General features: G+C 40.3%; 1 protein-coding gene across 6 annotated transcripts in view; it reads left to right on the plus strand.

Annotated features, from left to right (window-relative positions):
- The window catches only part of hycc1 (hyccin PI4KA lipid kinase complex subunit 1), a 98,170-nt gene that overhangs the window by 25,764 nt on the left and 44,762 nt on the right, over positions 1 to 27,644 (plus strand). For 4 of the 6 annotated variants that reach the window (XM_080207099.1, XM_080207071.1, XM_080207083.1 and 1 more), the window contains exons 2-8: positions 2,678 to 2,803; positions 4,005 to 4,077; positions 9,909 to 10,010; positions 19,548 to 19,727; positions 21,436 to 21,516; positions 23,411 to 23,526; positions 24,013 to 24,108. In XM_080207099.1, coding sequence (XP_080063225.1) covers positions 4,027 to 4,077; positions 9,909 to 10,010; positions 19,548 to 19,727; positions 21,436 to 21,516; positions 23,411 to 23,526; positions 24,013 to 24,108 — 626 coding nt within the window. In that variant the 5' untranslated portion in view covers positions 2,678 to 2,803; positions 4,005 to 4,026. The remainder of the gene's footprint in view (positions 1 to 2,677; positions 2,804 to 4,004; positions 4,078 to 9,908; positions 10,011 to 19,547; positions 19,728 to 21,435; positions 21,517 to 23,410; positions 23,527 to 24,012; positions 24,109 to 27,644) is intronic. The other 2 variants (XM_080207094.1, XM_080207087.1) reach the window with 2 other exon arrangements.

Genomic DNA, 27,644 nt, shown 5'->3' on the forward strand with positions numbered 1-27,644 from the left:
CAAACCCATGACTACCACCACCTCCAAGGAAGAGGGAAGCAGATACATAGGAACAACCCCACCTGGATATTCCCCTTCAAGCCATTCATCATCCTGACTCCTGTTGCTGGGTCAAAATCCTAAAGCTCCCTTCTAACAGCTGTGATTGTATCAATACCAACAAATGCCACATGGACTGCAATGGTTCAAGAAGGCAACTTGCCACCACACAAGCAACTAGGAATGGGCAATGAATCCTGGCTTAGCCAGTGAAGCCCATATCCCTTGAATGAATGAAAGAAAATATGAGATAGTGATTAAAAGGTAGAGATATTAATTTCATTGCCTTTTTATATTTATAAATATCTTTTCTGACTTGGACCTGTGTGTTCTGTCCAGTGAAATGAAATCTATTGTCTGAACTTTCATAATAAGATTTAATTTGATCATAAAATCCAGAAGAAGAATTCAAAAAATTCACTTTAAATATACATTGTATTCTTAAGTGAATAATTATAAGGATTAGGCCATTCAACCTCTTGAGCCTGCTCCCCCATCCAGTAAGATCATGGCTAACCTGACCATGGCTTTAACTCATGTCTGTCCTCCAAGCCCTTCACTCCTTTTTGTAGATTCAATGACTTGAATTTCACACAATTCCAAGGATTGACAATGCTGTGGGAGCAGAAGTTCCTTCTAAATAAAAACAAATAGTCAGCAGCATGGTAGCATCTGTGAAGAGAGCTAACGTTTCAGGCCTGTGACCATCAGAGCTGGGAAAGTTAGAAATAGGGTAGGTTTTGAGCAAGATAGGTGGGACAAGGACAGCAGGAAATACTGTGATCAGGTGAAAGACATAAATGAACTCAAATGAATGAATGGTTTTCAATCTTTGAGGGGAATGGCAAAAGAAACAAAGGTATGCTGCTAACTTCACAAAAAATAAGAAAAACTAAATCCTACAAAAGAAACAAAATTAAGAGATCATGGTCTGAACCTGCTGAACTCCATCTGTCTTGAAGGCTGTAAAGTGCCTTGTTGAAAGAGTCAATGCTGCTTCTCAAACGTGCATTGACCTTCACTGGAATAATGCAGTAGGCAAAAGTCAGAAATGTCAGTGTGGGAGCAAGTTGGTGAATTCATGTATCAGGCTTCCGAAGCTTGGGCTCATAATTTTTGAATGAATGGAGGTAATAGACCCTGCGCAGAGGGGGAGAAGGGATGGGGAGTGGGGAATGTTTTTGGAGATAACAGTAAATGATTCATTGAATATGGAAGCTGGTGGAGTGGGAAATGAGGACAACGGGAATCTCTAATGGGGCGTTGATAGGAGACTCCTTATTCTGTTAAAATGCCCCCAGTTGTAGATTACCCCAGTGAGAGGGGACTTCCCTTCATCTGTTGTCAAGCCTTTTCAATCTTGCATTTCAGTAAAATCACATCTTGATCTTAATTCTAAAGAGAGCCAACTTTGTCCAACTTTTCCTCATAAGATAACCCCTTCATCCCATGACTCAGTTCAACTGTCTCCAGTACAAAAATATCCTCCATTGAGTAAGGAGACTAAAACTATATGCAGTACTGTTGGTGTTTATTTTGGGTTGTGTTTTAGATGAAAACTGATATTGTCATTAGTGTTATTTACTTTGAAACAATATGGAATTAATACAAATCATTTGAAAGAACTCTTGAGTCTCTGAGTTTATAACAATATCTGATAACTTGCCACCTTCAGAAGTATTAAACTTTTACATCACATTTTGCTTTGCAACTACACAGATGTGATCATAATTTTGCAACCTGGAATTCCATCCCAATCTGATGGGGAGGGCCGTCATACCACTGGGGTCTGCAACTGAATCTTATTCCAGTGTAATGTCAGACTGAGTTTTAAAATTATCTGCGGCACTTTATGTATTTAATAAACTTATGGTTTGTAGCTTCCTGCTGGTGATCTGTCATGGTATACCACATTTTGACTGACTTGCACTATCTTAACAGATGCACAGTAGGTTGTCTGCAGCTACTCTGACAGCTGGATTGTTTTAAATGTTTTGGAAAATCTGTGCATATGTATAAGCATTCAAGTACAAAGCTCTTGTCTCCAGTGTATAAGCTTGCTACGGAGAGGAAAATGTAAGCCAAAGTCATGTCTCGAACTGATTCTGGAGTGTTTTGGTTTACAAAAGGTTAGAATTTTGAGGTAGTTACACTCGTAATTTAGTAATGCTCCCTGACACACTGATCTTTTTGCAGAGTGCCATTTATTTTTGCCGTCACTCTTATAAAAATTGTAGAGGTAGAAAAAATGTCCATTGATTTTTATCTCTCTCCTTTCCCTGCCTTAATGTTCATTGTATGCCTGCATCTAGTGAATCACTTTTAAAATGTTCTGCCTTTCCCCAGCACACATTTTTTTGGTTTCCTGCTTCTGTACCTGGTTTTATGCAGCTACTACTTTTCCTGGTTTTGACACAAGATCATCATTTTCCTTTTAAGTGATGCCTGACCTGATTATTTCCAGCCTTTTCTGTTTTTATGCCATTTAATAACTTAGTACTTTGACTTGTTTGGAGTTAGAAGTATACAATTGTCTTCTCTCCTGAAGATTCAATTTTCCAGTATTGGAGATTTTAAATTGTATTTTGATGCCTTTTGGGTACGTGTCCTAATTAAAATGTTTGTTCCATCTTCATAGTGACTGAAGATATCAAAACCAAATAGATTGAACAGAATGTACCTGCTTTGGAAGATGAAATCTTTTTCAAATTACTTTGTGGTGTAATCAACAAATGTTTTGCTGAGGATAGTGGCACATTCCAAGGTAAGGTATTTAACTGAATGTAGAATACATGCTCCGGAGTGAGTACAAGGTAGCAGTTATCTAATATGCAATATAAAGTTTGGTTTTAGAACTGCAGCCTGAACCTGAAGGTGATATATGATGTTGCTAAAGTCCTTGTGCAATTTTAAGCTAGTTTACTGATATTAAGTAGTTAGGGATCATAACAATCCAGAATGCGTAAATTACAAAGAATGAAATCAGGAAAGGACATGGGTCCACTGAACTTCAACCCATACAATAGTGTATAGTTTTTCCCTTTCATGTACTTGAGACATTTATACATTTCAGTGCATTTATGCTGGATGTAACATAAGCAATAAAGACTTTTTTCCCTTAAAAAGAAACCTCTCAACTTTCATTTTTTTGTTTAAGGTTTAAAATGCTTCAACATAAAATTATGATACAAGTTCCATCTACCTGGGCGTAGAGCTAAGAGCTGCTCAGTAGTTTGTAATTTACAGGCTTTCAGTTCCTCAGCAATGTGGTTGACTCTTGACTGTCCTCCGAAAATGGTGTTGGCATGCCAGTGGGTTTCAAGGACAATTAGGGATGGAAATGTTATCAGTGATTCCCACGTCCCATGAAAAAATAAAGGAAAGTACAATTGGACTGTGGTTAAGCAAGGTGGTGTCTGAATTCTGTGCAGTAGTTACCACGAATAAAGCTGATTTATGCATGATTAATGAAGACTGCCTTTTAAAAGGATACTCTTAGTTTGGAGAAATGCATATTTATCTTGTAAGTATTATTTAATCTTCAGTGAATTTTAGATTTAGCCTGGGCACACTGTCCCAACAGCAGGATATTCTTTAATCTTTTGAATAGAATCTAGAAAAGTAAAGAGTATCTCGTTATGTCCACAATGTTCTGTGATTTAGTTGATTAATGTTAATCAGAGGCATTATAATGTGTGAGAAAGCAGTTTTGGTTCACTTGAAGAATAATGGAAACTGCCTTTGGGCACAGAAGAATTGAAAAGTGAACCTCAGAAGATACATGGCCATTAACTAAATTACTTTGCAGTCATATCATATTTGTCTTCTATGTAGAGCCCATTTGTTAAATTATCTTATTTCTTTGGAAGTATCCTGGTTATCACTGAATTACTTTATCTGTATATTACCAGTTAAATTCATGTCATTATTTTAGAAATCATTCTAATTTTGTGCTTTTCTTAAAGTTGAACCAAGTGCAATACAAAGATGTTGGCCACAGACAAAGGAGTAGTGGAGGAATGGCTCTCTGAATTTAAGGTATAGTTCTCGCTAACTCCCTATGTTCAAATTGAGCAGACAGTGTAAGTCATTTATTGCAACATTATCTTACTAAATTGCTACTTAAAAGCATACAAACAAACTGAGTACAGTTCTAAGGAGTACTACTAGTAGAGTGTTCAGGATGTTGGATGGGCTGCCTTTTGGAAGAGGAGGAACTGGCAGAAACTGCAATAGCCTTTGTGGGGTGTGTGGCTCAGTATTGGTGAATGCTGGAAATGAGAACACGAACTAGCTGGTCATAGCTTGAGGATAAGGGGTAAAACTTTTGGGACTGAGGTGAGAAGAAATTTCTTCTGGAGAGTGGTGGATCTGTGGAATTCACTGACACAAAGTAGTTCAGGCCAAAGCTTTGAGTGATTTCAAGAAGAGATTTAGGTATAGGTCTTGAGGCTAGAGGGATTTAGGGATGTTTGGGGGGGGTGGGGGATCAGGATATTGATTTTGATTATTAGTTATGATTGTAATGGGGGAGCAGATTTGAAGGCTGAATGGCCTACTGCTTCGGTTTTCTATCCTTCTATTAAAGGAGTGGTCTCCAGATTGTGATGACATTTAACAAGTGGTGGGGGGGGGGGGGGGGAGCGCAGGGTGGTAGGAATACATTTGAGATTCCATTGTTAGGGGAACAAATAGATGTAACTGAGTCTTACATGGAATGTTGCCTTCCTGCTGCCAGGTAAAGAACATTAAGGAGACGATGCAGAACATTCTGCAAGTGAGGGGAGTGAGCCAGCTGTTGAGATGTTGGAACCAACGGAAGAGAGCACAGATACAGTACTGAGGTACTATGAACACACATAGAGAGGTTGATGGGTGTTAGGAAAAAGGACGTTGACATTGAAGTTAACAATCTCTGGATTGTTCCCAGAGCAAACTACTAGCGAGAGTGAAAATAGGAAAATGAGTCAGATCACGGTATGGTTTGAGGGAGGTCTTCAGATTCGTGAAGCATTATGATAGTACTGAGGAATGTTGCTTCAAGTGCTATTGAGGTGCAATGTCCATCCAAGGAGGTTCACAAAGGTGGCTGGGGAGAGTTTAAACTAAATTGGCAGGGGCTAGGCACCAGCATGTTGAAGTAGAAGAGACAAATCAAGTGCATAATGAGTATTGGTTAGTTCTAGAGAAGTAAACATCTTAAGAGCAGACTAATATGAACTATGGGGAATCCAAAGACTGGTTTAGAATTCTTTCATTTAATTCGCAAAATGTGCTGAACTTTGTTGGTGAGCTGCATGTGCAGATAGCCATGTGGCAATAATGGAAACGTGGCTTCAAAATGGTGAGATCACTTAATATTCAGTCTTCAAAAAAAATAGGGAAGGAGAAAGGAAGGCAGGGATGGGGGGAGGAGGTGGCAGAGCTGGTTTAGGGAAGACATTGTGGTGTTGAAAGAAGGATCTCCTTCAAGGGAAAGTAGAGTCCATTTGGTTAGGAGTCAAGATGCCATAAGGGCATCCTCATGCTACTGGGTTATGCATTAGGCGTCCACATAAAGGAATAAATTTGCAGGGAAATCAGATGTGCAAGAACAAAAGATGTTGAGATATTAATTTCCAAATATCAATTGGGATAATGTTGAAGTAAATAAAAGGCACAAGGATATCTGAAATGCTTTCTTTAAATGAGAACTTGGAAGAAGAAAATGCCACATCTGGTGCTACGGAAAAAGATGGGGTGTATGGACTAAATATTTATAGGAGAACATTTTGGCTAAATTATCATTGTGTCAAAAGATTAGATAAAAGTAAAGAACAATCTAAAATAGAATTCCTAAATTTAATAAAGGCTAACTTCAGTGTGATGAGAGAATTGAGCCATTGTGAAAGTTTGACGGGATTAAGGAGGCGATGTTTCAGATACAGATGAGGTACATTCCAAGAGGGAATGGTCAGGAACAAAAGTCAGGGAGATCAAGAGTATAGTATGCATATCAGTTGAATTCTTCAAGCACTAACCTGGCCAAATACAAGAAGTAAGAAGTGAGACTTCTTACTGTACTTACCCAGTCCATTGCTGGCATCTCCACAACACATTAAGTTCAAGGGGGAAAAGTGAAGTGGAAAATTGGTGAAGAGAATGAGAATAGAAAGGCAATAAACATTAAAGGGAACCCAAAATAATCATCTGACATGTAAATTATAAGTGGGTAGTAAGAGGTGGGGTGGACCTACTGAAGACAAAGGATGTATGCTGTTGAAGTGCAGGGTAAGGCTTGAATACTTTAATGAATACTTTGTATCAATGCTTACTAACGAAAAGGAATCTGATAAATCAAGACAAGTGGTGATGGTAGACGTAACGGTGAAGATACTGAGTATGCTTAGGATAAGTTGCTTGGTTCACATACCTAGCATCCAGGTGGCTAAGGGAAGTGGGACTAGAGATAACAGAAGGGCTGAGTACCATTTCAAAATTAACAGGTGTAATGAAGATACGGTCATAAATAAGTTAGCAGAATTGACAGATGTGTGTCAGATGGCATTGAATGTGAGCAGATGCGAGGTGTGGCAATATAACCTTAATACATGTGCATTTATCTTTTGAAGGTGGCAGGATACGTTGATAAATTGGTTAGCAAAGCATGAGAGTTTGGCTTTGTAAATGGAAATGTGTACAAAAGCAGGGAACTTGGGCTTAATCTTTTACAAAGTGCTGGTGAAGCCACAAGTTGAGTATTGCATCTACTTCTGATCACACTTTAGGAAGGATGTTTGGACCCAGAGTGGAGAGAATTTAGCTATCAGGTCGGGCTGGCAAAGCTGTAGTCTGTCTTGGAACAAAGGAGACTGAGTGGAGATATGACAGGTGTACAAACTTAAAACAGGTTTACATAGAAAGTTTTTCCCAGCAGCTGATGGTGCAAGGACTAATGGACACATTTTAGATTTTGGGCAAGAGATGCACCAAAGTTGGTTGGCGGGGGAGGTGTGGGAAGAAGGTGTGATGAAGAACATATTACACAGCAAGTGCTGCATGAGCAGATTGACCTGGATTTGCACAGATTCTTGAAGTTTGGTGGGGGGGAGGAGAGGAGGAGGAGGAGGAGGAGGAGGAGAGTGGGTCTCTTGTCAGTGTGCTCTGGCCACTTCATGTTTTTATTTGTGAGGCATGAGCAATGTGGGGATGGAAATATTTTTACTGTGGTTTGGCCATTATTGACCTGACTGCAGACTCCGGGGCTTTCAGACTGAGTTCCTGAGAGGTGTTATTGAGGGTAGTTGAGAATGCCAGTACAATATAAGAATACATTAATAAAATTGCAGCATATAAAACAGCAAATGAATTTCCAAATATGTGAATGAGGCCTTAATTTAGTCAGAGTAAGGAAGTCATTTATCCCTTGGGTTTGAGCGTCTAAAAGAGGTGGAGAAGTAAAGCAATCTAGGGTTGTAGATACACCAATCAGAAGTAGTGTTGCAGATGGAATAACATTTTTAAAGCAGTAATAGAGGCACCGATTTGACTTGCCATGTGGAATTTTGTAGCAAGAGGAAGTGACTTGTTGAACAGTTCTCAAAATAGTCTTTGCATGTTGGATTTAATGAAATCTACAGAATTGTGATTACAATGCAGAATCGCTATTCTGATTAGACTCTTCACAAACACTTCAGTGAAACTGGTGATGAATCATTTTTCTCTTTGAAGTAGAGAGCATAGCAGAGTTTGCAGGTTGAGGGGGCTCTTTTCATATAATGAGCATTACAGTTTTTCTTCCATACCCACAGCCCCTTGATATAGGCATAGTGTACTCACTGGTGTACTGTCTGAGTGAAAAAGCACTCTGAAATTGCTGCAGTTTTATTTAATTGTTGCTGTATTACATCAACATTGAAGCTTGTCAGACGACTTCCATTTTATGCGTGGTTTTGTAGTAGTTAACAACTCGGTTTTCTCTTCCCATTAAATTACTAAAAATGGATTATCCTGCTGTCATCAGTCTTTTGTCCCTTTTCGTATTGAAATCTCTTGAATAATTTGGAGTGGAAGAGATGAAATTGGAAGGAATTTGAGGAGAAACCGATTTAGCAAGAATTGGGAGTCAGAACAAAGGAAGACCTGTACCGGAGAGATGTAACCCCAACAAATAGCTTTAAAAGTTCCTATTGCTGAGTAAGCATAATAAATAGTCAAGTATTCAAACTGCAGGAAGTAATGCCATATTTTGTATGCAACCAATGGCAACAGAAACGGACCTCTCAGAGCCGGGGACCCGAGTTTGATTGCTGACTTGGGTCACACTATGGAGTTTGCATGTTCTCCCCATGTCTGTGTGGGTTTCCTCCAGGTGCTGCTGTTTCATCCCACAATCTGAAAGATGTGCTGGTTAGGTGCATTGACCCAAACAGGTGCTGTAGTGTGGCGACTGGGGGAACTTCACAACATCATTGCAGTGTTAATGTAAGTCTTACTTGTGACTAATAAATAAACTTTGCTTTCATTTATCTGTAGCAACGCATAGGTCTATAAACAAACAACATAGATTCATATAAACTGCCCAGTGTGTAAAGAGGGAAAGCAATGTTAGCATAAGAGCCCCCTCTAAGTGGTGGGGACTTCATGACTTTTGTTAGTGAGCCAGAACAGAGAAGTCTGAAGGCTCCAGCATAAAGCTGAGGCAGTTTTAAACTTGGTCAATGGTACTGATCTTGCTACGTGGCCGACTGGAAGGTCTGAACCTGAATTATGAAATAAAAAGGTGTGAAGCACCATTGTTTGTCATTAAAGTTTTTTCCGATCATACACCTATCAGTCAAAATGCACATTATTTACCAGCGGGATGTGCAATGTTTAATTTTGTAATGTTTCATAAAAGTACTGTTATTTCTAGATTCTCCAGAATTCACCCCTGGGGTAATTGACTCATCTGTTTTTAATGGGTCATTCTGAAGAATTTGCCATAATCCTTGACGTGGTGTGAAGACTTGCAGGATGTTGCCATTACCAGAGTGGTTCCGAAATTGCCCTGGTCATGGTTGGAGCTCCACTAGGTTCTTTGTTCATTGTCTTTTCATTAGATCAGATGAATGATTGATCTCCAACCACTTTGCATAGTAAAATCTGACAATAGTACATTAGATGAGCAATTACTCTTCAGTTTTAATATTTGGCTAAATGTTAGTCAGGATATCGGGAGAATTGCCCTACTTTGAATACTGGCATGGGATTTTCATGTCCTGCCAGAGAAGGATGGTAAGTCCTCTATTTAGATTCTGAAAGACCTCTGACAGTGCTGCATATCTTCAGTGCTGCATTGAATTGGCAGCTTAAAATAAGTGTTCTAGACTGTTGTGATCTTCTGTCTACCAATGAACTAAGCTGTCATTTGAGATAAAAATTACATATTAAATTATTCATATTCAAAATTTAAAATAGATCAGCAAGTTGCAATCCAATTTTAGGTCTGTTAAATGTTTTGTGGAATGTTGCCTTTTCTGAATCAATTTAAATGTTTTTGATTTGTGCTAATTTTTATCAGTATAGAGCAACATATATGATGACTTGCATCTCGATAGTGGGGGAAAAATAGAATTGCAAGTAGAGATATCACCAAGTTTCATGTGGAGAAACAAGAGCAAGTTACTGGTCTGTTTTGAGTAGAATAGTTCTGGTTTCACCACAAATCAGATGTGGCACAATGGGATGTGACTGTATAGGTGGAGGGTAAATGCCTCTCTAAGGTCCTGTGTGTAAAGCTCTTGTTAGAAAAATAGTCAAAAAGGCTTTTATTAAAGTGAAATGGACATTGGTTTTAAGTTTATATCCATTATATTATAGTTTTAACTTGTTTTTTACTTTGAATTCAGGCACTGCCCGAGACTTCAATATCCAACTATGCATCAAGTTTAAAAGGCAAGAATTCCCTGATTTCGGAATTATACACAGTCATCTCTGAGCCATATAGTGAGGTAGGAATAAAAATACAATCTAAAGTGGCTCACTTTGTATCAAAGTCTCTGGATTTCCTTCCATTTACCATCCCCATTAAGATTTTGCTTAAAACCCACGTCTTCGATCAAGCTGCTTGTCGCTATTCTTAGTCTGTGCTCTTCTGCATTGACATTCATTGTTGCTCCTGTGTTCCTATAGCACCTTTTTTAGTTTTTTAACTTTAACATTAAAACTACAAAATAAATTTGCCCTTTGGTCTCTTTCATGTCATGTCTTACCACCACCACCCCCACCCCTCTATTTGCATCGACCTACAACTTCATTCTCCAGCATTGCATTTAGGAGTACCTCCATGATGCCGTGGGAAATCCTGCTAGAAAGTTCCTTTGTAAAGATTTATCCAGCAATTGTTCAGAAGTGTGAACTTGCCCTGGCCAGTTCTACTGTAGAGGGAACCATCTGACAAACAATTTAAATCACTTATTGGATGAGGTTATCAGTTTTACCCTTTGATTTATTGTTGTCACATGTATTAGTATACATGAGAAGTATTATTTCTTGCAAGCTCTACAGACAAAGCATACTGTTCAGAGAAGGAAATGAGCGCAGAATGCGGTGTTAGTCATAGCTAGGGTGTAGAGAAAGATCAGCTTAGTGAGCAGTAGGTACATTCAAAAGTCTGACAGCAGGGAAGAAGCTGTACTTGAGTTGGCTGGTACATAACCTCAAACTTTTGTCTTCCCCTGGCAGAAGAAGGTGGAAGAGAGAATGTCCAGGGTATGTGGTAATTGCTCTGAAAAAAAAGTAAAAGGAAAAAAATCACTTCTACCTCATAACTAACCACCCAGATGGAGCCTTTCCCTGGACATCCGCACACCACCACTTTTTTTCCCAGTTAGGGGCTTTGCTGGAGATTGTCACTCTGATAGAGGTATGGGCCATTGTGACTTGTACAAACATGCTGAGCCACAGCTATCTATGCTGAATAATTCCATTTTGGTTCTAATATCTGTAATGCCTCTAACTTGATTTCTCTGTGCATCACTCCATATTAGAGCTAAATGCTTTTTATTTCCTAGTGCTTTTTGGGTCCTCCTATTCTAACTTTTTGTTGGGCCACCTTTCTTCTCACCTGACAGATATCTTGCCTCAACCCATGACTATTTTGTTGCCTTGTTATTTATAATGTTTTTGGTTAGATTTCCTTCCTTGTTTGCATGCTACTTGATGCAGTGATATTGGCTTCCACACATGCTGATAACACCCAGTTCTGTCATCCACCACCTCGTCAACTATGACTCTGTCAAACTGTTTGTCTACGATTCAGCCTTTAAGCTGTCATTTCTTTGAACATTGGGAAGACCAAAGCCATGGCTGGAAAATTTGTATCTTTTCACCAACTCTTTCCTATTCCCCTGCTGCTATCTTAGGTTCAACCAGACTGATGAGCTGTTTATTTGGATTTAATTTCAATCTGTTTGGGTTTGGTCACAAGGACTTTAAACTAGCAAGTGGAAGGGAAGGTAAAACCATGGGAAGTATTATGGTTAATGGGAAGCTAAGCAGCAGGTTAGCATGTAGGGAGGAGGGTTCAACTACATGGAAAATTATGAAAAAAGTTAAAAGGAAGGAGAGCTTAGGAAATGTATCAATGGAGGTGTTGGGATTCAAAAAGGAGGTATAAAAACTAAAAGGGCATTTTACCTAAATGCTCATAATGCTCAAAACCAGGTAAATGAGTTGATGCTCGAATGAGTATGATTTAGTGGCCATTACACAGATATGGTTGCAGGGTGGTCATGACTGAGAATTAATATCCATGGGTATCAGACAATTTGGAAGGACAGACATGAAGGTAAGGGAGGTGGTATAACTGATATTTAGGACAATTGTCAAGATCTGTTTGACACACCACTGCAGAAGTTCCTTAAGCTAGTGTCCTAGGTTCAGCTGCTTAGTCAACGACTTCCCTCTATCACATGATCGGAAGTGGAGATTGTTGCTGATAACTGCAGTGTGCCGTACCATTTGCGGTGATTCAAATATGAAGCAGTCAGTGTTTGTGTGCAACAAGACCTGGGCTGAGAAGTCAAAAGTAACATTCGTGCCATATAAATGATAAGCAATACAATAAGAGCATAAGAACATAATACGAATGAAAGAAATAAGAGCAGGAGTAGGCCATCTAGCCCCTTGAGCCTGCCCCACCATTCAAAAAGGTCATGGCTGATCTGAGGTGGTTCAGTTCCACTTACCTGCCTGCTCCCCATAACCCTTAATTCCCCTATTGATCAGAAATCTATCTACCTGTGACTTAAACACATTTAATGAGGTAGCCTCCACTGCTTCAATGGACAGAGAATTCCAAAGATTCACTACCCTCTGAGAGAAGTAGTTTCTCCTCAACTGTGTTCTAAATTTACTTCCCCTTATTTTGAGGCTGTGACCTCTAGTTCTCATTTCCTTTCTAAGTGGAAATAATCTCTCTGCCTCTACCCTATCTAGTAATAAGTCTGACAACACCAGGTTTTAGTCCAACCAATTTATTTGATAGTAAACTCACAAGCTTTCGAGGGGACTCCCTCTTCATCAGGTGAATGGAGAGTTCTGGCCTCGGACAGCATATAAAGCACAGACGGTTTAGAGATTACTGATTAGAATGCGAATCTTTACACCTAACCTGCTGTTCAAGTCCTAAAGTGGCCGACAATGTGTGTGGAAGGAGCACTGATCACAGGTTAAAAGAGATGTGTATTGTCTCTAGACAGCACAGTGAGTGAGGTTTTGCAAACCCAGGCAAGTCACGGGGGTTACAGATAGTGCGACATGAACCCAAGATCTCTGTTGAGACCGTCCTCATGTGTGTGGAACTTGGCTATCAGTCTCTGCTCAGCGACTCCGCGCTGTCGTGTGTCGTGAAGGCCGCCTTGGAGAACGCTTACCCGAAGGTCAGAGGCTGAATGCCCGTGACCACTGAAGTGTTCGCCAACAGGAAGGGAACAGCCTTGCTTGGTGATTGTCGAGCGATGTTCATTCATCCGTTGTCGTAGCGTCTGCATGGTCTCCCCAGTGTACCATGCTTCGGGACATCCTTTCTTGCAACGTATCAGGTAGACAATGTTGGCCGAGTTGCAAGAGTATTTGGTATTCTCACGTGTGATGATGGTATCCGTGTCGATCCGCATGTCTTGCAGAGGTTGCTGTGGCAAGGTTGTGTGGTGTTGTGGTCACTGTTCTCCTGAAGACTGGGTAGTTTGCTGCGAACAATGGTCTGTTTGCGGTTGTGTGGTTGTCTGAAGGCAAGAAGTGGGGGTGTGGGGATGGCCCTGGCGAGATGTTCGTCTTCATCAATGATATGTTGGAGACTCCGGAGAAGATGTCGTAGCTTCTCCACTCCGGGGAAGTACTGGACGATGAAGGGTACTCTGTCCACTGTGTCCCGTGTTTGCCTTCTGAGGAGATCGGTGCGGTTTTTCGCTGTGGCGCATCGGAACTGCCGATCTACGAGTCGAGCACCATATCCTGTTCTTATGAGGGCATCTTTCAGCGTCTGGAGGTGTCTGTCACGATCCTCCTCATCTGAGCAAATCCTGTGTATACGGAGGGCTTGTCCATAGGGAATGGCTGCTTTAACATGTTTAGGGTGGAAACTGGAGAAGTGGAGCATTGTGAGATTGTCTGTGGGCTTGCGGTACAGTGAGGTGCTGAGGTGACCGTCCTTAATGGAGATGCATGTGTCCAAGAATGCGACTGATTCTGGGGAATAGTCCATGGTGAGTCTGGTGGGGTGGAATTTGTTGATATCATCATATAGTTGTTACAGTGTTCACCATGAGGCCAGAGGAAGAAAATGTCATCGATGTATCTAGTGTATAGCATCGGTTGAAGATTCTGTGCAGTGAAGAAGTCTTGTTTGAACCTGTGCATGAAGATGTTGGCATATTGAGGTGCAAATTTGGCCCCCATGGCTGTTCCGTGTGACTGGATGAAAAACTGGTGGTTGAAGGTGAAGACATTGTGGTCCAGGATAAAGCAGATGAGTTGTAAAATTGCATCTGGAAACTGGCAGTTGTCAGCATTGAGTACTGAGGCAGTCGCAGCAGTGCCATCGTTATGGGGGATGTTGGTGTAGAGCGCCGAGACATCCATTGTGACGAGGAGTGTCCCTGGTTCAACTGCTCCATGTGTGCTGAGTTTCAGTAGGAAGTCTGTAGTGTCGCGACAAAAGCTGGGGGTTCTTTGTACAATGGGTTTCAGGATGCCCTCGACGTAGCCGGAGAGGTTCTCAGTTCAATTGCCCGATACGATGGGACGGCCAGGTGTGTTTGCCTTGTGTATCTTTGGGAGGCAGTAGAGATCTCCAATGCGGGGAGTACGTGGAATGAGAGCACGGAGGGTGCTCTGAAGGTCCGGATCAAAGGTCTTGATCAGATTGTTGAGTTGACGAGTGTGTTCTTTGGTCGGATCTGTGGGTAACTGTCGGTAGTGTTCCTCATTGTTTAGTTGTCGGTACGCTTCTTTACAGTAATCCGTTCTGTTCAGTATGACAATGGCCCCTCCTTTGTCTGCTGGTTTGATGACAATGTTGCAGTTGGTCTTGAGAGCGTGGATGGCGTTGCGTTGTGCTTGGGTGGTGATTGGGGCTGTCTTGAGTGCAGCTGATGAATCTGGTGTTGACGCACCTCCTGATGGTTTGGGCATACAAGTCCAGTCGAGGGCAGTGGCCTTCCAGAGGAGTCCAATTGGATTCCTTCCTCTTGGGTTGTTGCACTGCGGATCTCTGTCGGCTGTTCTGGTTCATTGGCTGTCTCATTGTGTTCGCTGCTGACCTCTTGGGGATTGTGGAAAAACTCCCGCAGCCTCATTCGCCTGATGAATTCCTCTGTGTCTGCTGCGAGACTGATGGGGTCCATTTTGGTGGTGGGGCAGAAATTGAGCTCTCGGCTGAGAACTTCGATTTCATCTGGTTGAAGTGTGTAGCCCGACAAGTTGACAATAGACCTCCCTGCGGTAGTGCTGTTTTCTACTGTGGTGCTGGGGGAGGCTTGGTTGTTGCTGGCGGTGATGCCAAGTTTCTCAAGTTTCCTGTTCTTAGTGTGCATGTAGGTGGTGTAGTTTCTTTGTCTCATCTGCTTGGCAGAGTTTCGCAGTTGGTCTGCATCCTGAGCGCAAGTTGAGAATATGTATTCCATTTTAGTTTCCAGGGTGTGGCATTTGCTGTAAAGCTGGTGCATGAGGTGGTTGAGGAGTGTGAGAGAAGTGCGACGGCAAAGTCTCTCAGTGTATCTAGCCCCTTCATTATCTTATGTCTCTATAAGATTCCCCCCCCAGCCTTCTAAACTCTGAGTACAGGCCCAATCTACTCAATCTCTCCTCATAAACTAACCCCCTCACCTCCAGTGTCAACCTGGTGAACTTTTACTGCACTCCCTCCAAGGCCAATATACCCATTCGCAAATTAGGGGACCAAAATTGTACACAGTACTCTAGTTGCGGCCTCAAAACCTTGTACAATTGCAGCAAGACCTTCCTGCTTTTATACTCCATCCCCCCTCATGATAAAGGCCAACATTCCATTGCCTTCTTGATCACCTGTACTTGCAGACTGAGTTTTTTGCAATTCGTGCACAAGGGCCCCCAGGTCCTTCTGCACAGTAGCATATTGTAATTTTTCATCATTTAAATAATAGTCCATTTTACTGTTGTTCCTTCCAAAGTGGATAACCTCTCTCTTGCCAACGTTATACCCCCATCTGCCAGATCCTCGCCCGCTGACTTAGCCTATCTAAATCTCTCTGCCGACTTTGTGTCCTCCACACAATTTGCTTTCCCACTCATCTTCGTGTCATCAGCAAACTTTGTTACCCTACACTTGGTCCCCTCCTCCAGATTGTCTATGTATATGGTAAACATTTAACGAGTTGGCCTCCACTGCTTCAATGGGTAGAGAATTCCAAAGATTCACTACCCTCTGGGAGAAGTTGTTCCTCTTCAACTCTGTTCTAAATTGACTCCCCTGCATTTTGAGGCTGTGCCCCCTAGTTCTTGTTTCCATTCTAAGTGGAAATAACCACGCTGCTTCTACCCTGTCTAGCCCCTTCATTATCTTCTAAGTCTCTAAGGTCTCCCCTCAACTGTCTAAACTTCAGTGAGTACAGGCCCAGTCTACTCATTCTCTCCTCAAGCTTAACCCCTTCATCTCTGGAATCAACCTGATGAACCTTCTCTGTACCCCCTCCAAAGCTAATATATCCTTCCTTAAATAAGGGGACCAAAATTGTACACAGTACTCTAGGTGCAGCCTCACAAACCTTGTACAATTGCAGCAATCCCTCCCTGCTTTTATATTCCATCTCCCTCGTGATAAAGGCCAACATTCCATTTGCCTTCTTGATCACCTGCAGACTGAGTTTTTTTGTGATTCGTGCACGAGGGCCCCCAGGTCCTCCGCACAGTAGCATGTTGTAATTTTTCACTGTTTAAATAATAGACCACTTTATTATTCCTTCCAAAGTGGATAACCTCACACTTACCAATGTTATACTCCATCTGCCAGATCCTTGCCCACTCACTTAGCCTATCCAGATCCCTCTGCAGACTGTGTCCTCCACGCAATTTGCTCTCCCACTCGTCTTTGTGTCATCTGCAAACTTTGTTACCCTACACTTGGTTCCTTCCTCCAGATCGTCTATGTATATGGTAAACGGCTGAGGCCCCAGCACCAATCCCTGCAGCACGCCACTAGTCACTGCTAACAGGAAAAGCACCCATTTATTTTGACTCTCTGCTTTGTTCGATAGCCAATCCTCAATCCACGCTAACACTTTACCCCCAACTCTGTGTATCTTTTATCTTATGCAGCAACCTTTTGTGAGGCACCTTATTGAATGCCTTCTGGAAATATAAATACCTCCACCGGTTCCCCTCTGTCAACCGCACTTGTTATATCTTCAAAAAATTCCAGTAAATTCATCAAACATGACTTTCCCTTCATGAATCCATGCTGCGTCTGCTTGATTGAACCATTCTTTTCTAAGTGTTCTGCTATTTCTTCCTTAATAGATTCCAGCATTTTCCCAACTACAGATATTAAGCTGACCGGCCTGTAGTTACCTGCCTTTTGTCTACTACTTCGTTTTTTAAACAGTGGCGTTACATTAGCTGTTTTCCAATCAGCTGGCATGTCTCCAGAGTCCAGCGAATTTTAATAAATTACAACAAATGCATTTGCTATTACTTCTGTTTCTTCTAGTTCCCTTGGATGCATTCCATCCGGACCAGGGGACTTATCTACCTTTAGTCCCATTAGCCTATCCAGCACTACCTCTAGTAATAGTGATCGTTTTTTAAGGTCCTTGTCCCATGACTGTCAATTATTGGTATGCTATTTGTGTCCTCCACTGAAGACCGACACACAACTTGTTTAAGGCCTCGGCCATTTCCCATTATTAAATCCCCCTCCTCATCTTCCAAGGGAGCAACATTTATGTTAGCCACTCTTTTCCATTTTATATATTTGTAAAAACTTTTACTATCAGTCTTTTTGTGCTGGTTTACTTTCGTAATCTATCTTTCCTTTCTTTATTGCTTTCTTAGTTTTGTTTTTAAAGCTTTCCCAAACTTCTAGTTCCCCACTAATTTTGGCCACTCTGTATGCATTGGTTTTCAATTTGATACTCTCCTTTATTTCCTTAGTTATCCATGGCTGGTTATCCCTTTTCTTACATTCCTTCTTTTTCACTGGAATATATTTTTGCTGAGTACTGAGAGCAATCTCCTTAAAAATCCTTCTCTGTTCCTCAACTATCCCACCAATTAGTCTGTGTTCCCAGTTTACATTAGCCAATTCTGCCCTCATTCTATCGTACTCCCCCTTGTCCAAGCAGAGCTTACTGGTTTGGGACCCTACTTTCTTACCCTCCATCTGTATTAGAAATTCAACCATATTGTGATCACTCATTCTAGGAGGATCCCTCACAAGGAGATCATTAATTTTACTTGGATCTGGTCCTGTGTAATGAGACAAGATAGCTAGCTCCCTTGTAGGTTCTGTAACATACTGTTTGAGGAAACTATCTCAACAGCATTCTAAGAACTCTTCCTCAAGACCACCATGTCTGACTTGAGTTGACCAATCAATATGGAGGTTAAAATCCGCCATGATTATTGCTGTTCCATTTTTACTGCATCTATTATGTTTATAGCCTGCCCCACCTCAAGTTATTATTTGGGGGCCTATAGACTATGCCCACCAGTGACTTTTTGCCTTTATTCCTTGTCTCCACCCATATTGATTCCACATTTTGCTCCTTCAAGCCTATGTCATCTCTCACTACTGCCCTGATGTTATCTTTAATTAACAGAGCTTACCCTATCAATTTCCGGTTAATATTCAACAGCATTGCCTCTGGTGAATCCCCTGCTGTCAATATCCCAGAGCTTACCATTGACCAGAAACTGAACTGAAGTTGCCATGTAAATACTGTGACTACAAGACCAGGTCAGAGGCTGGGCAGTCTAAAGCAATTGACTAATTTCTTGATTTCCACAAATCTGTCCACCATCTACAAGACCCAAGGCAGGAATGCGATGGAAGACTCTCCACTAGCCTGGGATGAATGCAGCTTTAACAACACTTTAAGCTCGATGTCATCCAGAACTGATCACCCAATACTCTTCCTCCAATGCAGTGAGACAGCAGTATGCACCATTGACAAGATGACTGCAGCAATTTACCAAGCCTGCTGCAACGTCACCTTCCAAAGCCATGACCTGTTAAAGCCTAGAATGACTAGGGTAGTGAATGTGTGGGAACACAACCATGTTCCTGTCCAAGCCATATACCATCCTGACTTGAAACCACCTTTCTCTGCCACTGGGTCAAAAACCTACAATTCCTTTTCTAACAGTATTGTGGGTGTTCCCATGCTAGATGATCTGCAGTAGTTCAAAAAGACACCATCAACTTAAGAGAAATAAAGGATGGGTGATAAATGCTGGACTTATCAGCGATGCACTCATCTTGTGTATAATGCAAAGTTCAGCATGAAAACATTCCATCTAAAGATTTGATCAAACTGGATGCAGGTAACAATCCAAGATAGGTATAGCTTATTCCTATTTGAGGCACTTGACATTTTCCCCTGGACAAATATCTGAGACACGAGCCCAAGAACACAGCTCTTGGTGTAAGTCTAATCTTTGAATAGTTGGCTAGCATTGCTGTTTTTGCAAATAAATGAAATTTTAAAGTCAGCATTTTTGCAACACACTTGGGGGAGAAAAAGACTAAGGACCACCACCTTGTTTTTGTGGCGATACAAAATTTGTACACAGCTTCACCTGAGACTACGCCAACTGCTCTATAATGGAGCTTTCAGAATAGGGTCTCAGGCTCCTAAAGTTAAGAATGCTAGGATTCTGAGATAAATGTTTGTTATCAAACTTGTGGATTTTAAAAGAATTATTGACACACTAATTTTTATGGTGTCCTTCATCTTTAAAATTGTACTGACATTTTCTGGAAACTCTTGCACATTTTATTTCAATTTTAGTTGCTGGAGCCAGTTTGCCACCAATTGTTTGAATTTTATCGCAGTGGTGTGGTTGAGCTGAAGAGATTCACGTTACAGTATCTTCCTGAACTTGTATGGAGTTACCTTTCAGTCATAGCAACAAGAGAGAAACACAGTAGCGGCTGCATTGAGGCACTCCTCTTGGGCATCTACAACTTGGTATGTAATACATATTTTTACATAAAATTGTAATTTGCTGATGCCATTTTCAGATCATGGAGCAAGAGACAAGTCATTTCAAACAACACAATGCTGGTAAATCTCAGCAGATCTGACAGCATCTGTGGAGAGAACAGAGCCAACATTTCGAGTCTAAATGCCTAAGCATTGTTCATTTTGTTTCTGTTTTGACAGGGTATAATTTAACGTATTTGCACATTTTTTTAAAAGAAGTAATTAATAGCTTTTGGACTTCTTGTGAAAAGATGTTGTGAAATTGCATGTTAACTATCTAAATTCAATTCCATCCAAATTCAGAGGTAAATGATATATACACACATGATTGCCATGCAAGGAAGCATTTTCATTAAAATAAGAGCTAAATATTGTAGATGCTGAAAATTTAAAATTAAAACCAAATGCTGGAAGAACTTGGGCCTGGAAGCATTTATGGATAGAGAAATAGTTTCGTTTTGAGTCAGATATGACTTGTTCCAAAGAAGTCATAATTGGGCTCAACGTTGACCCTATATCTGTCTTCACAGATACTGCCAGAGTTGAGTTTTCCAGCACTTTGTTTGCATTTAAGCATTTTCATTAATTTTCTCTTGTAGGGTCAGATAAATAAGCAGTTATCAAGTACCTTCTAAAAGCAAGTGAGGCTAGATTTACATGTTAGTCTTTTTACACGTGGGCATTGCTGTCAAGGAATCAAAATTATTGATCTCTCAAAACAAATTTGTGGGCAATATTAATGGCAGAAAATTGTGGACATGCACAACCATATCAGTACTGTCTTTGTAAAAGTACTGTTTATGTTAAACAAATTCATATGTGAATCTGGGTACTTCAATCAGCAGATAATGTACATCAGTTTTTAAAATGAAATAGCTCAAATTGGTTACTTCTACAGTTGGCTGAATAACCCAGCATTCCTAGATTATGATAACAAATGCCATAGCATATTGTTCTTGGAATAAAATTTCAGTCTTCTGTAAAGTTTGTGCTTAGTGCGTTTGTTGCAATATGGACACCATTATTAGTGTGCAAGAGGTATGCCATAGGTTATCACCACAAATTACTAGTCAATTGCTCTTGACCTTGAGAGTCAAGAAATTGCTGGTGAAATGGATTAAACTTGCTGCAGAAAGAGCATCCTAACAAAAATAACATGGATGTTGAAAATCTGAAATAAAAAAATTGCAGGGGGTAGGGGTGGAGGATTGGGGATGTGGGATGAACACAGTAAGAAGTCTCTCAACCAGGTTAAAATCCAACAGGTTTATTTGGTCGCAAACATCGCTAGCTTTTGGGGCTCTGCCCTTCGTCAGGTGAGTGGGAAGTGGGAACTTGTGGTGTTTGCTACCAAACAAACCTGTTGGACTTAACCTGATGTGAGATTTCTTATGTTTACCCCAGTCCAATGCCAACATCTCCACATGATGTGGGATGAGCCAGAGATGCACTTAAAGTAGGCACAAACACAGGACCAAATGGCTATTTTCAGTGCTTTCATCATTCTATACACATTAGGTCTAGCAGCATCTGTGGAAAGAACAGAGTTGACATTTCAGTTTGATGGCCTTACTTGAGAACAGGAGATTCAGCGTTTTGTTTTTAACCCTAAGCAAATCAATTGTTTGTTTACTTGCCCTTTAGCACCAAAATTGTTGTCTAAAACAAATTCAAGTTTACAATTATTTTCCAGGAAATTGTGGATAACGATGGATGTAGTAAAGTACAGTCTTTTACGATTCCATCTCTTTCAAAGCCTTCTGTGTATCATGAAGTAAGCAACCCCTGTTCTAAATCCTTTTGAAGTTTGGTACATTGCATGTATTTTACTTTTAAGGTACTCAGCATTTGCTTGAGATTATTGGAACATAAAGATAAGTGTTTTTAATTAATATTGGAAGCGCTTTTACAAGCTAAATAGGAGCTCTTTTTAATAAATTACTTTTGTAAAGAGCTAAATTTAAAATACTCTTTTATAATCCAATGCAAAAGTATCCTTTGAATGAATAAATGCTTTTTTGCAGCCATCTATTTCTTCTGGGGTTCATTGTAAAGTAGGGAAGGAATTGGAATAAATGTTTCAGTCCCCTGTGTGCCACATGGAGTGCTATAATTTGTCATTTTCTCTAGAGGAACCAAATCCAGTCAAGGTTCTCTTTGTGGATGCTAAACAGGTTCTGGTGAAAAAACACGTACTAGATATGGGGAAAGAAATCTGGTGGAGGCTGCAACAGTGAATGTTGCTGTGGGTGGGTGTAAAATCATCCAAAATATTCATTAGATGTCTGCAACTTGCTGGTTGGACCTGATACTGCTATCGCACGCTGGTTAACTCTGCTGCTTCACTGTGCCAGGGACCTGGGTTTAATTCCTCACTTGGCTCACTCTGTGCAACATCTGCATGTTCTCCCTGTGTACCTGTGGGTTTCCCCTCAGTGCTCCGATTTTCTCCTACAGTCCGAAAGACATCCTAGCTAGGTGCATTGGCCATGCTAAATTTTCCCTCTGTGTACCCGAATAGGTAACAGTATGAAACTAAGGGAATTTCACAGTAACTTCATTGCAGTGTTAAGAAGCCAACTTGTGATACTGAAATTTTAAACTTATGTGTCTCTCTGATCTATCTATTCTGACATGGAGATTGTTCCCTGCAGCCACTGCATGTTCAAATTTGTTGATTTTGTAATATTAACTTTGTGATATTAACTTGTGTGCCCAATTCATAACAAAGCCTTATGGTTTATATGATCTCTTTAATATCAGCGTTAATAATTTATAAAATGTTCTTGAGTATTTTTAATCCTCATTAGAATAGAATTACTTTGATATCTCAAAACATTTTTCAAAAATCAATTAATTTTGTGAACTCAATATTTATTAGTGTACCTGTATTCCATTATTTTTTGATGCTTTTTTGTATCAATTCCTTGCTTTCCTTTTGTACTTTAGTGACCTTTCCTAGTTTCTAGAAGGTGCAAGTGATTTTGTCACTTTTTTTTTGCTGAATCTTTACATTTGTTGTACGTATAATTTGCCCAAGCTAATTTCTTTTTACAAGGGAGCAGTGAAACTGTTGGTTTTGGATACTAGTGTGCCTTATTTAGGTGATATGAGTGCTTTGAGTGGCAGTTTGTGTAAATTTGAGATTATTATTCCCTCCACTTGGGTAAGTCAGATTTAATTTGGGTAAATCTGTTTGCTTGATGTGATACTTCATGTAAGAAGTGGAAAAATATTTAATTCCATACCTTAAACTTTACACACAACTCCATTTGGTTTCTTTTTTTTTAAGAAAAACTGATTAGTTGCATTACTAGACTAAATGTTGAATTCTAAATTAACCTCAGAACCCATAATGGTATGGCAGTGTGAGCAGCAGAGGCAAAGAAATGAGTCATTTTATTAGCTGTCTAGGAGATGGTTATGCAATACAGCTTTTCAGATTACCTTCCCTATTAGTGTGACCGTGATTGTGATCTCGTTAACGGGGCTCAAATTTGTATCCTAGTACTCCATGGCATGATATTTTGATATTACAATATGCTGCATTGTGCCCATTACCAAATGGTGGTTATTCAAAATATGTAGTAGATTTATCTTTCCTCCATGTCTATATTTTGCATTTAATGTATATTCTGTTGATTAACCTTTTTCAAATGGTGCTTTAGCCTTCTAGTTTTGGTTCTATGGCACTTACAGAAGGCGCTTTATCTCGACATGGCCTAACTAGAGTTGTACATACCGGACCTTACTGTCAAAGGGAAACCTTTACAGCACAGAACAGGTACAGAATAATCTGGGTAAAATACTACAGTTTCAATCATTTACAGTCTAATTGAAGTAGCACAAGAAACAACTGAATCCATGTATTATAGTTTCAAAATTTGGTTGTAAAAGTTGATAATTTTGTGTCACTATTTAAAAGAATATTTCATGAATAATAGAATCTTGTTTTTCATGTTCACTAAATGAATGCGTGGATTTCAGATTGGATTTGCTTTCACACTACTGTTTGGTCTTGGTTGTGATTTCCTCTTGAAGTACAAAAGTGATTTTTGGAAATAGATGATCACCATAGAAATGAGGCTGGGCAAACAATTTGTCAATGTAAAATAATTGATTCTGTATCACAAACTTTTCATTAATTTATAAGTATTAGCAAACAGCTATGAAAATTGATTTCAACATGGGAAAATGTAGAATTGTAAACTGGTATTTATGCTTTGTGATGCTCTTAAGTTAGATTAATTTTTCTTTACTTATTAAACAGGTTTGAAGTGTTGACATTTCTATTTCTCTGTTACAATGCATCCATAATCTACATGTCTTCTCCTTCTCTGCGATCATTGTGCCATACTTGTTCCAGGTGAGTTTCAGAGAATTTGCAAATCAATTTGAGAGTTGAGAAAATAACATTTACGTTGAGTTTTTTAAAGAATAATGGACGTACATTTGGGTTGGTCTCCTGCTAGTTGAGGTAATTTCAAGTCCTCAAATACAAGTTGGTTTAGATCCAAGGTTAACGATCTGAAACAAGAACCCAAATCTACCTTTTTTGATTTGTGTGAACAGATAATCAAATTCCTCCCAGGAGGCAGGTTGGCCATTGCAATCTTTTCAGGAGGCTACAAGCCTTCATTTGAAGTGCTTTTGTTTAACCATTATTGGCAGGGTTTCTTGGGACCCAAGGCACCCTGGCAAATGAAAGGTCAGAAGTCTTGTGTCCTTCAGGTTAAGTGGCTTTTATGAAACCTTTTTTGTTTCTGGGATAGGAGGAGGAGCACTCCTCCAAACCTAAAAAAAACCTTTTCAACTTGCCCTAGTGCCTCCACAGCCACCACCTGAGAACATTGCCACAGCCATTGACCTCCCTCCCCAAACCAGTCTCTTTCCCAGATTTATTCTCCCCCATGATTGTCTCCACTCGGCTCTGCCTTCTCACTGACTTAGCCCAATCCTGCTGCATCTTTGCCCCCAATATCTAATCTTCCAAACTTTTCTGTGTACTAATGCTACAAATTATCCTCTGAGCCTCTGTTATCCTATGCTGATCTACCCCTGAACTGTCTTCATTCCCATACCATTTTTTTTCTCCAATCTCTATTACTGTCCCAGGTCCTTCAAACTACGCTGTACTCCCTGTCCATCATTCCCTGGCAGTCTCAATGCCCAGCAACACTAAACTTAGCTGCTCCTGGGCTGTAGTCTCTTCTGTAGTATGTCTTGTCTAACAGGAAGCCAAGCTTGTGATTAAATCTGCCTTCCAGGCAGGGACCTTGTTTAGCTTGGTGAATAAATTCCAACACACTGGTATTGAAATGCCTGGTAATGGGAAAAGTACAGACCTCCAGGCTTTGTGATTATACTTAGTTTTGAAGAGCCTCCTCCTCTCCCTCTGCCCCCTTTAGAAATCCCACTCCAAGTAATGGCCAAAGTGTCTGGAATAGGTGACTTGAAAAAAACTTTAATATCTCAACTTGGTGTTACATAATTACTAAACAAACTAACGTGCAACTCAATACCCCAAGAACTGAAGTACTTGACTGCCAGCCAAAAGTTGGATTTGAATCACAGCTCAGATCAAGGACCGCATTCAACTGCCCTCACCATGTTGAATTTTCAGCACAAACGCGCCGTTGACCTAGCAGTGTTTCTGCATCATGGTTTAGACACATCTTTGTATTCCTTTTGCTTCTGTATTTAGTTATTGCCCTGAATGGCATTTTTGCTATTCATCTCAGCCACTCCCATGTTGCAGTGAGTTACTCATTTCCACCCATCTCTAAACTGAATTCCTTATTAGATTTATTAATGACAGTCTTGTGTTGAGTCCCTGGTTTTGCACACTCCAAGTGGAAATATCTACCATATCAAGCCCCTTATAATTTTTTATAGCTGTATCAAGTCATCTGTCTTTTTTAGAGGAAGAAGCCTCTGTCTGTGCAGTCCATTTTATAATTTTATCCCTTCAGGACCTGATGGCGTGTAGTTTTTTGCCAAGTTTCTGTATTTCTGTAAAAGGGAAACTAGAATGGTGTATGGTTGGCCAAGGTTCTGTATGTTTAACACAACTTCTCTGCTTTTTTTTTTTGCACCCCAGTGTTTTATTTGCAGCTTTTGTTCTATCAATCTGTATTGGCATGTTTGTGATCATTTGGTAATGATTCATATTTGTGTGCCTCTTGTGCTTCCACTCCATTTAGCTTTCTATTTTGCAAGTAGTACATTTTTAAAAATTTATTGAGATGTAGATATTGCTGTGTAGGCCAGCATTTAATGTCTGTCCCTAATTGAGAAGGTGTGATAGGCTGCCATCTTGCTGCAGTTGATGTGGTACAGGTACATTTCCCAAAGCTGTTTGGGAAGAAGTTCCAGAATTTTGACCCAGTGACAGTGAAGGAACAGACATATTCACCATCCTGACATGGAAATATGATTTGAAGGGAAGCTTCCCTATGATGTTCCCATGCATCTGCTACCTTGCCCTTCTAGGTGGTAGAAGTTGTTTGGAAGATACTGTTTGAAGGAGCCTTGCTGAGTTACAGCAGTGCATTTTGCCACTGATGAGAGGTGCCAATCAGATGGACCACTTTGTCCTGGATGGTGTCGAGCTTTGAGTGTTACTGGAGTTGCATTCCTGCAATACGTTGAGGTCATTCCAGCATGTTCCTGACTTGCACCTTGTAGATGGTGGACAGAATCTGGGCAGTCAGGAGTTGGATTACTATCTGCAGAGTTCCTGGTTTCTGACAGGCTCTTGTAGCCTTCCAATTCTTTTAACTAAAGTGCACCACCTTGCATGTATTCTTGAATTTCATTTGCTGTTTCCACATCCTTTCTGCGTGTTTGATATTTGGTTGTATTTTTTCGTTAACTCTGCATTGTTAACCATACTTTTTTTAATTGGGTGAAATCTAAGTTTTGACAGTGTTCTCTGACATCAGATACCCAGAGTAGTGGAGAAAGTGAAACTGCAAGGCCTAGTCCCTGCTAGTATATGTCTTCTGAGTGTTCTCGGAATTACATTGACTAATTTGCACCCTGCTGTTTGGGGAAATGAGGTAACAGCTATAAAAGAGCAAAACTTATGCAAATGTCTCAGATCAATATATACATCTATACAGGCCCACGTTAGTCAGTGACTTACAGGGTATGTCGGCATTAGCATTACTCATCTATGGCAATATAAAGACTGAGCAGTTGAAATTCTACGGTGGTCAGTGTTTTGTTTTTGGTGCTTCGGCTATTATGTAATCCTGCAAAATGATTTAGCTGAAGGTGTTCATATCACAATTGGTTGCAATCTTAAAAAATTCCCAAGTTCTGGAAAAGTCCCAGAAGATTGGAAAGCTGCAAATGTAACACCATTTATACAGGCTGGTTAGTCTAACATCAATCATTGGAAAAAAAAATACTAAAATTAATTAAGGGAGATTGTAGAAAATTAGAAAATCATAGATCAGGCCACACCAACGTGGTTTGTGAGAAGGAACAGTGTTTGCCAAATTTATTATAGCTCTTTTGAGGCTGTAACAAGCAGGGTGGATATAGGGGAATCAGTAGAGGTGGTTGGATTTCTAAAAGGCATTCAGCAAGGTGTCAGGCAATATTTTCTGCATAAAATAAGAGTTCATGAGTGATGTTGGGGAGATACGTTAGCATGCAAAGAAGATTGACTAACAGGAAACTGAATACAAGAGCAGGGAGATTGTGATGGAGCTGTGTAAAATACTTACTAGGCCACAGCAGTTCTGTTTGCAGTTCTGTGTCACCATGCTACAGGAATGATGTGATTGCACTCAAAGGTGCAGAGGAGATTCACCAGGATGTTGCCTGGGCTGAAACATTTTAGCTATGAAGATGGGTGAGGTTGTTTTCCTTGGAGCAGAGGAAGCTGAGGGT

Source organism: Carcharhinus amblyrhynchos, chromosome 2 (genome assembly GCF_965287045.1).
Source record: "Carcharhinus amblyrhynchos chromosome 2, sCarAmb.v2.hapA, whole genome shotgun sequence".
Classification (NCBI taxonomy): domain Eukaryota; kingdom Metazoa; phylum Chordata; class Chondrichthyes; order Carcharhiniformes; family Carcharhinidae; genus Carcharhinus; species Carcharhinus amblyrhynchos.